The sequence below is a fragment of the Ochotona curzoniae genome, unplaced genomic scaffold (genome assembly GCF_017591425.1).
Source record: "Ochotona curzoniae isolate NIBS_2020 unplaced genomic scaffold, NIBS_Ocur_1.0 contig_3432, whole genome shotgun sequence".
NCBI lineage: Eukaryota > Metazoa > Chordata > Mammalia > Lagomorpha > Ochotonidae > Ochotona > Ochotona curzoniae.
In genome coordinates this window covers 11533103-11548577 of record NW_024465859.1, presented here as the reverse complement: position 1 = coordinate 11548577, position 15475 = coordinate 11533103, and the positions used below count along the sequence as shown (strand labels likewise).

At 42.6% G+C, this 15475-nt stretch overlaps 1 protein-coding gene across 4 annotated transcripts in view; it reads left to right on the top strand.

The window, feature by feature from the left end:
• FBXO3 (F-box protein 3) overlaps positions 1 to 15475 on the top strand; it is a 44097-nt gene that overhangs the window by 26805 nt on the left and 1817 nt on the right. For 2 of the 4 annotated variants that reach the window (XM_040980069.1, XM_040980067.1), the window contains 4 exons: positions 4039 to 4123; positions 5189 to 5311; positions 7312 to 7427; positions 10847 to 11037. In XM_040980069.1, coding sequence (XP_040836003.1) covers positions 4039 to 4123; positions 5189 to 5311; positions 7312 to 7427; positions 10847 to 11037 — 515 coding nt within the window. Of the gene's footprint in view, positions 1 to 4038; positions 4124 to 5188; positions 5312 to 7311; positions 7428 to 10846; positions 11038 to 11510; positions 11581 to 12029; positions 13200 to 15475 lie in introns of those variants that run through there. The other 2 variants (XM_040980070.1, XM_040980071.1) reach the window with 2 other exon arrangements.

The window sequence follows — 15475 nt, the reverse complement described above, 5'->3', positions numbered from 1 at the left end:
AAAGATTTATTATCAGAAAGCAAAATTTACAGAGACAAGGAGCAACAGAGATCTTATGTCTGTTGGTTCTCTCCCCAAGTGGCCACATCGGCCAGAACTGCACTGATCCAAAGCCAGGAGCTTCTCTGGGTGTCCCATGCGGGTGCAGGGTCCCAAGGCTTTGGCCTTCCTCGACTGCTTTCCCAGGCCACAGGCAGGGAGCTGAATGGGAAGTGGAACAGCTGAGATATGAACCGTCACCCATATGGGATTTTGACGCATGCAAGGCAAAGACCTTAGCCACTAGGCTATCACGCCAGCTCCCCACCCTTTTTTTAAAATTTCCTCCTGATGCAGTTCCATAGGCTCAGGGATTTTTCCCCTTCCAGCCTCCTCCATTACCCTCCTCTCCCCTGCACCGAATTCTTTTCCCATTTATTATTATGATGTATAGTCCTTCAGCAACAGACACAAGCCCATCATTCTGCTTCTTAAGTGTGTCACGACAGTTAGGTACAGACAATGATAGAGAGTTCAGCATCTGTTATCAAGATGTGTTTAGCAGTTGCAGTAGGAGTCCATCTTTGATTTGGGAGTAGAAGATGCACACCTCTGTGTCTTCCCTCCTTGGTAGGCTAAGTTTCACTCTCTTGGAATTTGGGGTAAGATGTAGGACGATGCCTCCTGGTGCTGATTTACTAATATTAGGCCAAATAGAAAGCACTAATATTATTGTTACTACTATTAATTTAGCTTATCTATTATTAATATTAGTAACTAATATAAATAGTAATATTAATTATTGTAATATTACCTATTTTTATCTTAAAGATGTTTTGATGTATGTTGTAATAAAGTAAGGCATATTTAAATACATTGTGCCAATTTTATGCAAATATTGGAAATTAATTTTTTATTTGTGTAACATTTTACTCCATAATGTATAGAAAATGATTTTTAATCAAATAAATTTTTATTAAGAGGAATTACTAGTTCTAAAAATACAGTTGTGCCTCTTATGAATTTTAGTGACATTATTTCAATACAAAGGTCCTTAATATCTTCCTCATAGATGATGAGTAGTCTTTGTATCTAGTAGTGTTTAATAAGTATTAGGCCAATGCACCATTAATAGACACTGAAAAAAGAGCCAACTCTTAGAGTTTATACCTTCCCTCCATTTTTTTTTCTGTTTTTAGTTTTTGGAGAGAGACAGAGCTCCAGTTCACCAGTTCCCACCTCAGATGCCACAGCTGCGGGCGTGGGGTTACAGCTGAGGCCAGAGATGGCGTGGGGAGCTGAGAACTTAGTCATGGCAGGAACCCGGTGACTCAGGCTGTCACTGCTGCCTCCCAGGCTCTGTGTTAGCAGGAAGCTGGAGTGTGGACTAGAGACAGGTGTTGAACGCAGCCACCCCGGTAAGGGACGCACACATTTTTAAGTGTTAGGCCAGTATCCGCCCCACCTTCTCTCAATTGATGCTTTAAAAACTAAAGCTTTTTACCCTGATAGCAATCAAGTGATATCTTCTGTTATTCCCCAAATAGGTTAGTTGATAAGCACTATTAATTTAACACCTGCCATTCAGTGTGGCAGAGTGCAGAAGCTGGGTGCACTGAGGACAAATTGTAAAGACTTCATTGATGAATGCATTACCATGCACTGGGCACTGAGACACATTAGTAGTAACTGCTCAAATCTGGTATGTACAGCAGTCACCCTAACTCATCTAAATGTTGTTATTGAGTCAAGACCACACTCTGCATTCTTCCAGTCATTGGTCCACTCACTAGATCAGGGGGAGGAATCTGTTTTCTGCCCAAAATTATCAACAGAAAATGAGCCTGTGTTATTTCTTTACTGAATTTCAAGTCCTGCCTGTGGTTGCCTTGGCAAGGTTAGCTAAAATGATTTCTTGGGTCTTAAAAATGTATTTGAGGGGTCTGGCGCCGTGGCCTAGTGGCTAAAGTCCTCGCCTTGAACACGCCGGGATCCCATATGGGCACCGGTTCTAATCCTAGCGGTTCCACTTCCCATCCAGCTCCCTGCTTGTGGCCTGGGAAAGCAGTTGAGGAGGGCGCACAGTGACTGAACTAGCTAATATTCCACCTGTAGTGCTGTCATCCTGTATGGGTGCTAGTTCATGTCCCAACTGCTCTGCCTCCAACCCAGCTTCCTGTTTATGTACTGGGAAAAGCAGTGGAGAATGGTTAAAGTCCTTGGGACCCTGCAAGCCACATGGTAGACCCTGAAGAAGCTCCTAGCTCCTGGCTTCTGGCTTCAGATCCACTCAACTCCAGCTATTGCAGCTATGTGGGGAGTGATCTAGCAGAAGGAAGATCTCTAGCTCTCCTCCCCCTTTCAAATAAAGTAAATAAATAAAGCTTTTTAAAAAATATTTGTTTTTGGGGCCCGGCACAGTAGCCTAGTGGCTAAAGTCTTTGCCTTGCATGTGCCAGGATCCCATATGGACGGATGCCAGTTCTAATCTGGCAGCTCCATTTCCCATCCAGTTCCCTGCTTGTGGCCTAGAAAAGTAATCAAAGACAGCCCAAAGTTTTGGGATCCTGCAGCTGAACAGGAGACCCAGAAGAGGCTCCTGGCTGCTGCTTTCAGATCACCTCAGATCCGGCCATTGCAGCCACTTGGGGAGTGAATCATCAGATGGAATATCACTCCTCCTATCCTCTCTGTCACTCCTCTCTGTGTGTCTGACTTTCCAATAAAAATAAAATAAATCTTTTTTTTTTTTTTTTAAAGATTTATTTTTATTATTTTTTATTGGAAAGGCGGATATACAGAGAGGAGAGACAGAGAGGAAGATCTTCCGTCCGATGATTCACTCCCCAAGTGAGCCGCAACGGGCCGATACTATGCCGATCCGAAGCCAGGAGCCTCTTCCGGGTCTCCCACGCGGGTGCAGGGTCCCAAAGCTTTGGGCCGTCCTCGACTGCTTTCCCAGGCCACAGGCAGGGAGCTGGAAGGGGAAGCGGGGCTGCCGGGATTAGAACCGGCGCCCATATGGGATCCCGGGCGTGCAAGGCGAGGACTTAACCACTTGCGCCACCGCGCCGGGCCCAAATAAATCTTTTTTAAAAAATATATTTTGAAAGGCAGAGTTACAGTGAGAGGGGAAGAGACAGAGATCTTTCATCCACTGGTTCATTCTCCAAATAGTCACAACAGCTAACATAGAGCCAGGCCAAAGCCAGGAGCTCCACCCCGGTCTCCCAGGTGGCTGTCAGGACTCCAAACACTTGGATCGTCTTCCCCTGTTTTTCTCAGACCAGTAACCTGGAGCTGGATCAGCAGTGAAACATCCAGGGTGTGAACCTGCACCTATATGAGGTGCTGGCAGTTACAGGAGGTAGTTTTACCGCTGTGACACAACACTGACCCCTCTCAGGCAGCTCCCCCCCCAACACTCTAACATGGATTACTGGGCTGTTGGTAGTGGTTCTGTTCTGCTTGAGGTGGTCCTTCAGAACCTGGAGGACTGCTGTGCAGTCGAGTCTATAAAGCTGTGCAATTAGACTGCTCTGTGGCTGGCTCCATGTGAGGCACCCCATGGTGCCATGTCTGACTTCCACACTGAGCCGGACTTTGGCCAGGATTTGGTGCATGAGTCACGGTGCCCCTGGACCAGGGATGCCCCCTGGTCATCTGAGAATGGGTACTGATGCTGTTCAGGTAGCTTCTTTCCACCCATAGCTGATATTTCTTTTTTATATATATATTCTAGGAATTATACACAGAAGAATTTCTACCCTTGTAATCAGAATATCTTAAAGTTTAAAAATAAATTATGTAGTAAGAAGTGTAAAGAACTACTGTGAAGGTAGTTGTTGGATTCCTTAGCAGTAGTTGAATGAGGGAAAGAGGCAAATCCCAAGGAATCAAGTGGGTAGAAAAGAGACTAGAAACTGAACTGATGAAGAAGTGAAACTATGTAAGTTTTCCTTGTTTTGATATCACATCGTAAGCATGAAAACTATAATTGCTTTATGTGTACATGTAACAGACTTTGTGTGTCCTTTTCTCCCCGGCCCTGGTTTACAGGTGCTACTTTCACAGACTGGTTTACTTCTTACGTCAACAATGTCGTGTCAGGCGGCTTCCCCATCATCAGAGACCAAATTTTCAGGTAGTTCATTTGTCTGATTAAAATGATTTTCTCTCTCTTTCTCTCTCACACACATGCACAAAGATCATGAGATGAAGCTTCCCAAGAAATTTAGTATCAGAACCACTCAGTTTCTTAAATGTTACTCTTTTCTTCTTACTTGAGCCAAAACACTCAAACGTATAAACAGCCAGTATTTTGCTTTTCTTGAAGAATTAAGACAGAAATCTAATTTTGGTTTGATGTTATAGCTTTGATAATAACCAATGTGGTTTCTTTTGAAAAAGGAAAAATCCATTTTCCAATTAATAGATTTATTAGGAATAGCAAGTCAGCAACTATTAACTTCTGGTAAATACTGTTTATTATCATTATATGGAACACTCAAGTATAATAGGTAGTTTTACTACCAGAACCATTCTTAAGCAGGTATAGCTGGGTTTCCAGATGTCTCGGAAGTTGTCTTAGCTCTAAAAACTGAAATCATTTGAATAAGTCATCTAAAAGATGATCAATATTATTTAAGCGATTTTTAAGATTTTTTTTAAAGATTTATTTATTTTTATTGGATAGGTAGATTTGCAGAGAGAAGGAGCAACACAGATGTTCCGTGCACTGGTTCACTCCCCAAATGGCTGCTATGGCCAAAACTGAGCTCAGCTGAAGCCAGGAGCCTCTTCTGGGTGTCCTATATGGGTGCAGCCTTGGGAACCTGCACCCACTTGAGAAACCTGGAAGAGGCTCCTGGCTCCTGGATTTGGATTGGCTCAGCTCTGTTACAGCCACTTGGGGAGTGAACCAATGGATGGAAGACCTTTCTCTGTGTCTCTGCTTCTCTTTGTAAATCTGCCTTTCCAGTAAAAATAAATAAATCTTTAAAAATAAAAAAGAAAAAATAAATAAATAAGATCTCTGTCTCTTCTCTGCTTCCCCCTTCCCTCTCCCCTGCCCTGCTGTAACTTATTTAAATAAGTAAACAAAATTTTGACCCTGCAGTAAAGTACATTATTTAGCCTTTTATTTTGAAGCCTTATGTTTTGTCTAGTTGTCGTTGACTTTAAGATCGTTATTTTTTTAATTATGTAGATATATTCATGATCCGGAATGTGTAGCAACAACGGGGGATATCACAGTGTCAGTGTCCACGTCGTTCCTGCCAGAACTCAGCTCTGTGCATCCGCCGCACTACTTCTTCACGTACCGGATCAGGTGAGAACTTGAAAGGGGATTACTTCTCATTTGCTAATGTGGGCATGTCCTGTGGGTGTTTCAGTATTGCCCCATTTGAGCATTTTGAAAGACAGCATATGCTGAAGTTTGATGGAAGGTGCAGAAGTTCTCTGTGATATATTTTCCTAAAGGAACTTGGCTTAACATTGGTTTCTGTTATTTAAGGCATATTGTATCAGGTACTACAAAAACTGAATCGCTGTTGTCATCATTGTTAAAGCTCTATATTATTAGTGCTGTTCAGCATATAGAAGTAATCAAATTGCCTAAGGTAAACAACACACTTTCAATTTCATTTTGTCTGCCTATATACAGTTAAAGGTATAGAAACTATTGTTGAGTGCTTCATATAGTCAGACATGGTACTAGGCACTGAATTTGATAAAATAAAAATGCTTTCTTTCACTTCATAAGTATAGAATTCTTACCACCAGAGATAAATTATCTAAGGAATTAATATATATATTAATTTATATTTTAAAATATATTTTTTATGTTTTATATGTTTATATGAATGTATTTTAAATGTTTGGGATACTTGATTTTAAAGAATATGTGTAATATGATTTACTTTATTGATTATTTTTTATTATTTATTTTTATTTTGTTTTATTTATTATGATTTATTTATTTGAAAGGGAGGGAGAAGGATCTCCATGTATAAGTTCACTCACCAAATGCCTGCAGTAGGGGCTGTGCCAGGCTACAGCATGCCAGTGCCCCGTGTGGATGGCACGGACCTCAGTTTGCTTGAGCCATCATCTGCCACCTCCCAGGATGCATAAGCAGGAAACTAGATTTGAAGCAGAGTACCCTTGTCTTGAACCAGCCCTTTAGTATGGGATGCAGGCACCCCAGGTGGCGGTTTAGCCATGATGTTTTAAATGATCTTTATATATTTATTTAATTGTTTGGCTGGTTGGTTTTTTTCCCATTTTGCTTCACAGCAGAGAGAGAAGCAGAGAAATCTTATGTATGCTGGTTTACTTTCCAAATCCCACAAGAGTTGGGCCGGGCAAAGTCAGGAGCCAGCTTGTGTCTCCCACATGGGTGGCAGACTCAGGCCCCCATCACCCGCTGCTTCGCAGGGTGCACATTAGCAGGACGCTGGATCAGAATTGGAGTAGCCAGGGCTTGAACCAGGATGTAGGCATCCCGAGTGGTTACTTAATGATGGCATCAAACTTTAGCCCTGATTGTCTTCATTTCTATGGAAATTCCACTTTCATGGAAATAAATTTAATATACTGTAGCTTTAAAAAAAAAAAGATTTATTGGGCCTGGTGCTATGGCTTAGTGGCTAAATCCTCGCCTTGCATGTGCTGGGAACCCATATGGGTGCCAATTCATGTCCTGGCTCCTCCACTTCCAATCCAGCTCCCTGCTTGTGACCTGGAAAAACAGTAGAGGACAGCCCAAAGCCTTGGGACCCTGTACCTGCATGGGAGACCTGGAAGAATCTCCTGGCTCCTGGCTTTGCATCAGCTCAACCATTGCAGCCTCTTGGAAAGTGACCTAGTGAACAGAAGATGTTTCTCTCTGTAAATCTGTCTTTCCAATAAAAATTAAATAAATCTTTAAAAATTTTTTATTTATATATTCATTTGAAAGGCAAAGTTATAAAAGAGAGAGGAAAAGAAAATCTCTCATCTCCTCAATTTCCAAATAGCTGTAACTGCCAGGGCCAGGCCGAGCTGAAGCCAGAAGCCAGGAACTCCCATTCAAGTCGTCACGTGGGTGACAAGGGCCCAAGCACTGGGGCTGTCAACGGCTGCTTTCTCGAGTGCATTAGCAGCGAGTTAGATCAGAAGTGGAGCCATTGGGATTTGAACCAGCCCTCTTTTGGGTTGAAGCATAGCAGGCGGTGACCTAAGCTGCTGTGCCACAGTGCCTGGCCCCTAGCAGTGTAGCTTTTAAGGAAAAGAAGAAAAAGCATAACAGCTGAATCTGTGTCTCTGTTGTCCCCTTCCTTTCTCCAGAATTGAAATGTCAAAGGACGCACTGCCTGAGAAAGCTTGTCAGCTGGACAGTCGTTACTGGAGAATAACAAATGCCAAAGGGGATGTGGAGGAAGTCCAGGGGCCTGGAGTAGTTGGTATGTATCCCAAGATGTAGGTTTCTACATCAGTTGCTCTAGCCAACTTTCAGGCTTTGCATTGTAGTCCTCCTAAATATTAACTTCTCTAAAACTGTAGCAAACTCATTTATTCAAGGACTGATTTCCCTTTATTTGTAGGTCACCTAGGGTTTCTTGCTAGTACTGTTGTGTTTTTTTTTTTCAACTGGTTGATTACTCATCATTATAATCTAAAGATTAAAAGGTACATAAGGGGTAGTTCTGATTCCCAGGCTGCTCCACGGGTTCCCAACCTAGGCCGATTTCACAGCCCGAGAAGGAGGGACATCCGGGCCGGCGCCATCTCCACGTCAGGAACGCTCTGGGCCAGGTTCACCTTAAATGCCCATCGTCTCTCCGGCAACCCCCCAGCTCCGGCAAGTCCCCACCCCACAGTCACTTCCTCAGGGCCGTGCGGCACTCCACTGCTGGGATTGGCCGTGCACCCTGTCTGTTCCGAGGGTTCTGGGGCCTTGACTGTGCACTTTCCCCAGGCTACTGCCTAGGAGCCAGCTGCAGGCTGGGCGGGTGGGATGGGGAGCAGAGTCCAGGGCAGCGGAGCGTGGGGACTTCTCCATGTTCACCAGTGTCCCTGTGAACCTACAGGAATAAACACCCGGGGCTTCTGCCCCGTCCCACTCGGGTTCCTGACTTCTGCCTAGCATTTAATAAAACGAACAAAGCAAAAAACAGAGGACCACACATTATCCTGAGTTCACTGGGGGCCAAAAACATCCCAGTTTGGGCCTCAGGAACTAAAATCATTTTTTTCAAGATCTGTTGAATTTTTTTTTCCCCTGACAAAATTCTTTCCAAGCTTCAACAGAAATCCTGTAGCAGCTGCCCACCGAAGCAACTTTAAAAAGAAATAATAAAATACATAAGTTTTAAAAAAGGTACACAAGGCAGAAAGAAGAAGTTAATTTTTTATATGTCATCTTCGAAACTGTAGAGATAAAGATACAGAAGGGAAAACCATTTCAACTCAGTGGTTTCCCATGTGCTTTCACAACATGAATCACTCAGGACACCAGCACGCTTCCGTTTAGGCCTCTGTTGTCCAAGACATTCCACAGGACACAAGGAAGCAGCCAGATGAAAAAGCATAAAGTGGGCCTGGTGCTGTGGTGCAGTGGTTAAGGATCTCGCCTTGTACACCGGGATCCCATATGGGCACCGGTTCTAATCCCAGCAGCCCCGCTTCCCTTCCAGCTCCCTGCCTGTGGTCCAGGAAAGCAGTCGAGGATGGCCCAAAGCTTTGGGACCCTGCACCCGTGTGGGAGACCCGGAAGAGGCTCCTGGCTTTGGATTGGCTCAGCTCCAGCTGTTGCGGCCACCTGGGGAGTGAATCATAGGACGAAAGATCTTCCTCTCTGTCTCTCCTCTCTGTATATCCGCCTTTCCAATAAAAATAAAATAAAATCTTAAAAAAAAAAAAAACACAAGGTGCTTGAGACAGATGACAGAAATCAAATTTTTAAAGCAGATTTATTAATTTTTATTTGAAATGCAGAGTTACACAGAGAAAAGGAGAAGGGAAAGTAGGAGAAAGATAACTTCCATCTACTGGTTCACTCCCTAACGGCCGCAATGGCCAGATCTGGGTCAGTCCAAAGCCAGGAGCCAGAAGCGTCATCCAGATCTCCCACATTGGCTCAGGAGCCCAAGCCGTTGGTTCATCCTCTGCTGCTTTCCCAGACACATTAGCAGGGAACTGGTTTGGAAGCAGAGCAGCCAGGACTCAAACCAGCACCCATATGAGATGCTGGTGCCACAGGCAGAGGCTTGGCTTGCTGCACCATGGCACTGGCCTAGAGTTGAAATTTTTTTTTTTTTTTTAAGATTTATATATTTTTGGTCGCAGCATAGTGGCCTAGCAGCTAAAGTCCTCTCCTTGAACATGCCAGGATCCCATATAGGTGCCGGTTCTAATCCCAGCAGCTCCACTTCCCATCCAGCTCCCAGCTTGTGGCCTAGGAAAGCAGTCGAGGACGGCCCAAAGCCTTGGGACCCTGCACCCACGTGGAGACCTGGAGGAAGTTCCTGGCTCCCAACTTCAGCTTGGTGGAGCACCGGCCATTGCGGTCACTTGGGGAATGAACCATCAGATGGAAGATCTTCCTCTCTGTCTCTCCCCTTCTCTCTATATCTGACTTTGCAATAAAAATAAATAAAATTTTAAAGAAGATTTATTTATTTATATTGCAAAGTCAGATTTACAAAGAGAAGTAGAAATAGAGAAAGATCTTCCATCTGGAGGTACAGTCCCCAAGTAGCCACAATGGCCGGAGCTGAACTGACCCGAAGCCGGGAGCTTCTTCTAGGTGTCCCATGCAGGTGCAGAGTCCCAAGGCTTTGGGCCATCCTCTACTGCTTTCCCAGGCCACAAGCAGGGAACTGGATGGGAAGTGGAGGAGTCAGGACATGAACCAGCACCCTTATGGCATCTCAGTGCATGCCAGGTGAGGACTCTAGCCACTAGGCTACTGCATCAGACCCTATAAATGGAATTTTAAAAACAGTTTTACTCAAAAGGCAGAACAATAGAGAGAGACAGGTGGGTTACCCCCCAAATTTTGGAACATTGAGTCCGGGGTCAAACCTGAAACCAGGAGCTCAGAATTCCATCTGGTTCTCCGTCATGGGTGGCAGGGGCCCAAATACTTGGAAGCGGCTCCATTGCTTTCCCAGGCACATTCACGGAGATGCACTGTGAACAAGCCTAGCTGGGATTTGAACTGGCGTTCCAGTGTGGGATGCCAGCATAGGCTGCTACACCACAACACCAGCCCAAGGACATGGAACCAAAAGATAAACTTATTTTGGTGCAAGCAAGCTTGATTGTTAATGCTAAACACTAAGGAATCTTGTTAATGTTTCTTTTTTTCCTTTTTTCCTTCCTTTTTCTTCCAGTTTGTCCATTGTGTAAGGACAGTACCTGTGTCTGCCGTTTTGTCTCATCTTATTACCTCGGATGCATCTTCAAAATTTTTATGTTTTAGTCTCTTGCAACTGTTAAACATGTAGATTATTCCTACCTATTTGAACCATTGTGTAAGGATAAAACTTTCATTATATATTAAGGATTGTGGCTTGAATGCCTCAAAGTCCTTTTAAAAAGAAAATGCACCATATTTTGTTTTGTTTTAGTATATGTTCTCTGCTACATGATAGAGAATTTGGTTGGAGATTACAAAAGCAAAACAAACAAAAAATACTGAGGAATAAAATATTTGTTCATAATTCTATCATTGTTAACATCTTGTCATATTTCCCTTTAGGTTTCTTCCTTGATTTGAGTTTGCCATAATTTGCATAAATCCCATAGAGAATGCACCTTCCCCGCCGTAATGAAGAACTGAGCTTTATTTGTTCGGTGATGCCCATTTTCTCTGCAGGTGAATTTCCGATCATCAGCCCAGGTCGGGTATATGAATACACAAGCTGTACCACGTTCTCGACAACGTCAGGATACATGGAGGGATATTACACCTTCCATTTTCTTTATTTTAAAGACAAGATCTTTAATGTTGCCATCCCCCGATTCCATATGGCATGTCCGACATTCAGGGTTTCCGTAGCTCGCCTGGTAAGTTAAATTTTCCTCCGGTGCTGATTGACATGACATAGAGTTAAATCCACAGAGGCTCTTTGCGATGAGGCAGACGACGATTACACAGGGTGTTGTAGAGAGGCCCACGGCGTCCGAGCCGGTACCCTAGGCAGCGCCCGAATGTGCTGCATGAGGTGGGCAAATGAACAACGTTGCTCCGCACTCCTGAGCCAGACGCTGCCCTTCTCTCACCCGCTGTTCCAGAAACGATTCTGTGGCCTCAATATATAAGAATGTGAGCTTTACCACACTCGAGTCTCCTTTGTTGTATTTTGTTTAGACTGGGAAAACAATTTCTAATGGTGTTTTTGCTAACACTTGGCAATTTAATAAAATAAACACATGCCCCATGGCAGATCATTACATAGAGTTAATGTGTAGATTTTTAACAATCTCTCTGGGATCATTTCTCAAGTCAACAAGGTATGTTTTTTAAATCTGGTTTTTAGATGCCAACAGTAACCCCTGTCTTAGGGGATGTAAAATGACTAAGTGAAATTATGAAGCTCCAGTTACACGGTAAGAATGCAATGTGGCTGATATACTTAGAAGGCATTTGATTTATAGGCATTGAATGTGCAAAAACTGCCTGTAGCTCCTGGGATGATCCTGATGGGTGGGTCTGAAATCATTCTGAGGAAATGGACATGATACTAATCTGAGCCTGAGATGACACATTCTCAATCCCAGTTTGGAAAGAGAAGGGCACTGATGAGGCCTTTCTATTGTATCTGTGCTCTGTGATGAAAAGGAGCTACATGTGGAATTGAGGAAGTGAAGTTTTTGCTTTCTTCCCAGCGGAGGACTGCTGGCATTCACCACTTCCTGTGTATCTCCTCTCAGCAGTGCTTGATGTGGCTCATCAGTGAAGCTGTCTAGGACTAGATTTTTTTTTTTTTAGTGGGAAAATTTTGAAATATTAATTTAATTTCTTTAATATTCATATTTTCTATTTCTTCTTGTTTCAGTTTTGGTAATTTGTGCCTTTCAAGGAATTTGTCCATTTCATCTAAATGTTGAATTTATTGGCGTAAAGTTATTCACAGTGTTCCCTTGATATCCTTTTAATGACTACAAGAGCTGTAGTCCTATGTCCTCTTTTGTTCTTAATATTGGTAATTTACATCTTCTCTTTGGTTCATCACTTTTATTGATTATCACTTATTGATCATTTAAAGAGAACAAGTTGGTTGTCTATTTCATTGATTTCTGCAATTTTCTTTCTCCTACTTGAGATTTAATTTGCTTTTCTTCTAGTTTTTTAAGGTACAAATTTAGATTGTTGATTTTAGAGCTTTCTTCTCAGCACTGTTTCAGCGTATTGCATAAATTGCGATGTTTTCATTAATGTTCCCATATTTCCTTTGTCAATTAATTTTTAACTATGGCTTTTCTAGAAATGTGTTAATTTCCAAACAGTTGGAGATTACTCAGTTGTATTTTGATTACTAACTCCTAATTTTATTGTTGGAGAGCTTGCTCTGTACTTGTAAAATGTATTATGGCCCAACATTATGGTCTGTCCTGGTGAATGATGCTTGTGTATTTGCAAAGAATGTATATTCTGTCATCTGGGGGGATTTACTCTATCAGTGACACCTCAGTTGATTGACTCAATGTATTCCAAGTCTTTATGTATTTATTGAGTTTTGAAGAAATTTCCCACTAAAATTATGGTTTGTGTATTTCTTTGTTTAGTTTTGCTAGATGTGCCTCATGTATTTTGAAATGCTATACTTGTATGCGAGTATGCTTAGAAATGTTATGTCTTTTGGGTGAAGTGATTCTTTTATCATTATGAAACCACCCTCTTTAGCTTTGATACTATCCCATGTCCTAAAATTGAAAGACTATTGAGGTTTGCTTGGCAAGCTGTTGAGCAATTGTTTGGCCGCCTTGATCCTTTTGAGACGTGTTTTAATATTTGGTAGGGTGGTTCTCAAGTAGCCTATACTTCATGGTAGTGTGGGTCTCAACCGTCCCTGGAACTCTTAGTACTGACTGAAGACACCAAAGAACTCCTGCTTTGGTGGCTTATGTGGATATTCACCATATTAGAGGCTCAGACTGAAATTTTTCCATATTTACTTACTACAATTTCCTTTTCAAATTATAATAATAAACTGACTTCAAGTTCAGCCTTCTCTCAACTGTGTTCTTAATTATTCAGAGTTATAGTTTCTTCCTCACCAAGAATAATCATGTCCAATCCTGACCTGCCTTGTCAAAAATGCTTCCTGTCAAGCATGAGAAATCGATGAAAGGAAATGAGAATTCTGGGTTTATTTCTAATCAACACAAAAAGAGCAATTTGTTATATCGCTTGAACTTCTCCTCTTTAAATAAGTTTCCTTGATTTGGAAATTGAATTGTTCCTTTTTTGTCCTGTAACAGTCTGTCTTAAGAAGGGAAAATGCTACTTTTTAATATACCACAGGTTGGTCTTGTTCTCGGTCCCGGGGGTTGGCTTATTTCGCTTTTGTAGGACACATTTCCAAGGCTCCTGGTGATGAGTTCTCTCCACTGTTGTCTTGTCCCTTCCTACTGTTTGTTTGTACTTTTAGCAGTATTACCTAGCCACACTGCTTTCCTTTAACAGCTTTCCTTTTTTTTTTTTTCCTTCTTCAAGATAATCAGACCTCCTAAGTATTCTGCTTTTGAATTTCCCAAGCTTTCCTCCTTCCTACCTTTGGGTTTCCTATGGCAAAGTCTTCATTCCTTATATTAAGAAAAAAATCCAAAGACACAAATAATGAAATATCCTGAAAATCATATCTGTGTATATTTTTTTCTGAGTGTTACTGTTGTTGTTAGCATTATAATAAATTCAGAATGACACAATTCCTTTCTCCTACATTAATTCATTTGCTTTTTCAACAAATGCTTATAGAGTACTATAGTAAACAATATCATGAAAATCCCTGCCTTGGAATTCTGACATTCTAATTGGAAGAGACAAATCGTAACAAATGCACAACCATGTACTTAAGTCAAGTAATAACCAGTGCTAAGGAGGAAAATCAAATTGGAGGGAAATAGTGTTCTGTGAGGCTGTAAGGTAGAAGTGTGGCAGCAGAGGCCTGGACACACAGGGAGCCTGGTGGGGATGGGGAGTGAGAGCTCCAGCCACAGGGCGGCAGGTGCACCGACGCCATACTGAGCTTGGTGCGCTGAGACCCAGGAAGCCTGAAACCCAGGAAGTCCGTGTGGCCGGCGCGCAGCTAAGAAGCAAGAACGTGTGAAGACGATCAGAGGCGGAGTGGGTGCTGGGCCGTGTGATACCAGGAAAGCCCTGCTGGAAGGAGCTGTGCTCCCGTCTTGCCCAGGGTTTCTGGTGTTTCCCAGATTGTCACCCTTCTCCCCCCAGCTCTTCATAATTCTGTCCTCTTTAACACTTCATCTTATTGACTCTTCAAACCTGTGAGAGAAAACTGACAGCAGAGTAAGTCAAGATGTGATAAGAGAAACAGCAGAACTGGAGCTTCCGGACGACCTTCTTCAGATACTCTGTGTTCAGCATCTCTACTGTCCTATTACTAGTCTCTCCCACAAGTTAAAGGTAGAGGTAACCCTTTCCCTGCACTGTGGGCTGACCTCAGCCCCCACTTCCTGATGAGTCGAGGAAGGGACACTGCCACTTCTGAGGCTGCATGAAAAAGACACCGCACTGCTGAGCTGCCACGTCAGACGTCCAGCTGCCAGGAGGTCGGCTTGCTGAAGGGACTGTAAGGGACACCCCACAGCCTCCACCGTCCAGTCTCCAGAGCTGGAAGCCTCCCCACACTTGTGAGTGAGGAAGCCCTTCCTGGGCCACCGTCTAGCTGCAACATCATGAGAGACCCCAAGACCAAACCACCTCATTGAGTACTTTCCAAACACCCAGCCCTCAGGAACCATGAGGGATAATATGTTTGTTGTTTTAATCCATTTTTTAAAAAAGTAGGAGTGGTTTATTCGTTTTAAGTGGAGGCTACCGATGATTGCCTTTTTTGATGATGTGTGTGTATTGTAGCTCGCAAATCTATTAGACCTCTTGCTGGCAGTGCACAAAAGTTACCAGTAGAGGTCACACCTGAGTAATAATTGCACATCTTATTTCTAAGTCTATAGATAATAAAGAATCATTATTTAATACATTACTAAAAAGCTTGGGAAAACTTTTCTTGGTTTACTGGGAGTTACCTGTTGGCTACCTTATATGAATTACCAATTATTGTATTAGAATTAAAACCTGTCTTAGTGGAGCATTTTAACTATCTAAGTGTCTACCTGTGAAACACACATTTAACCTGTGACACAAAAACATACCACAGAATCTTGTATCGGCATGTGCACTATAAAATGCACTGTGGGAACATATGAAAAGTTACATTTGATATGTCTGGGCTCTAGAATAATGAGAATTTGCATTAAA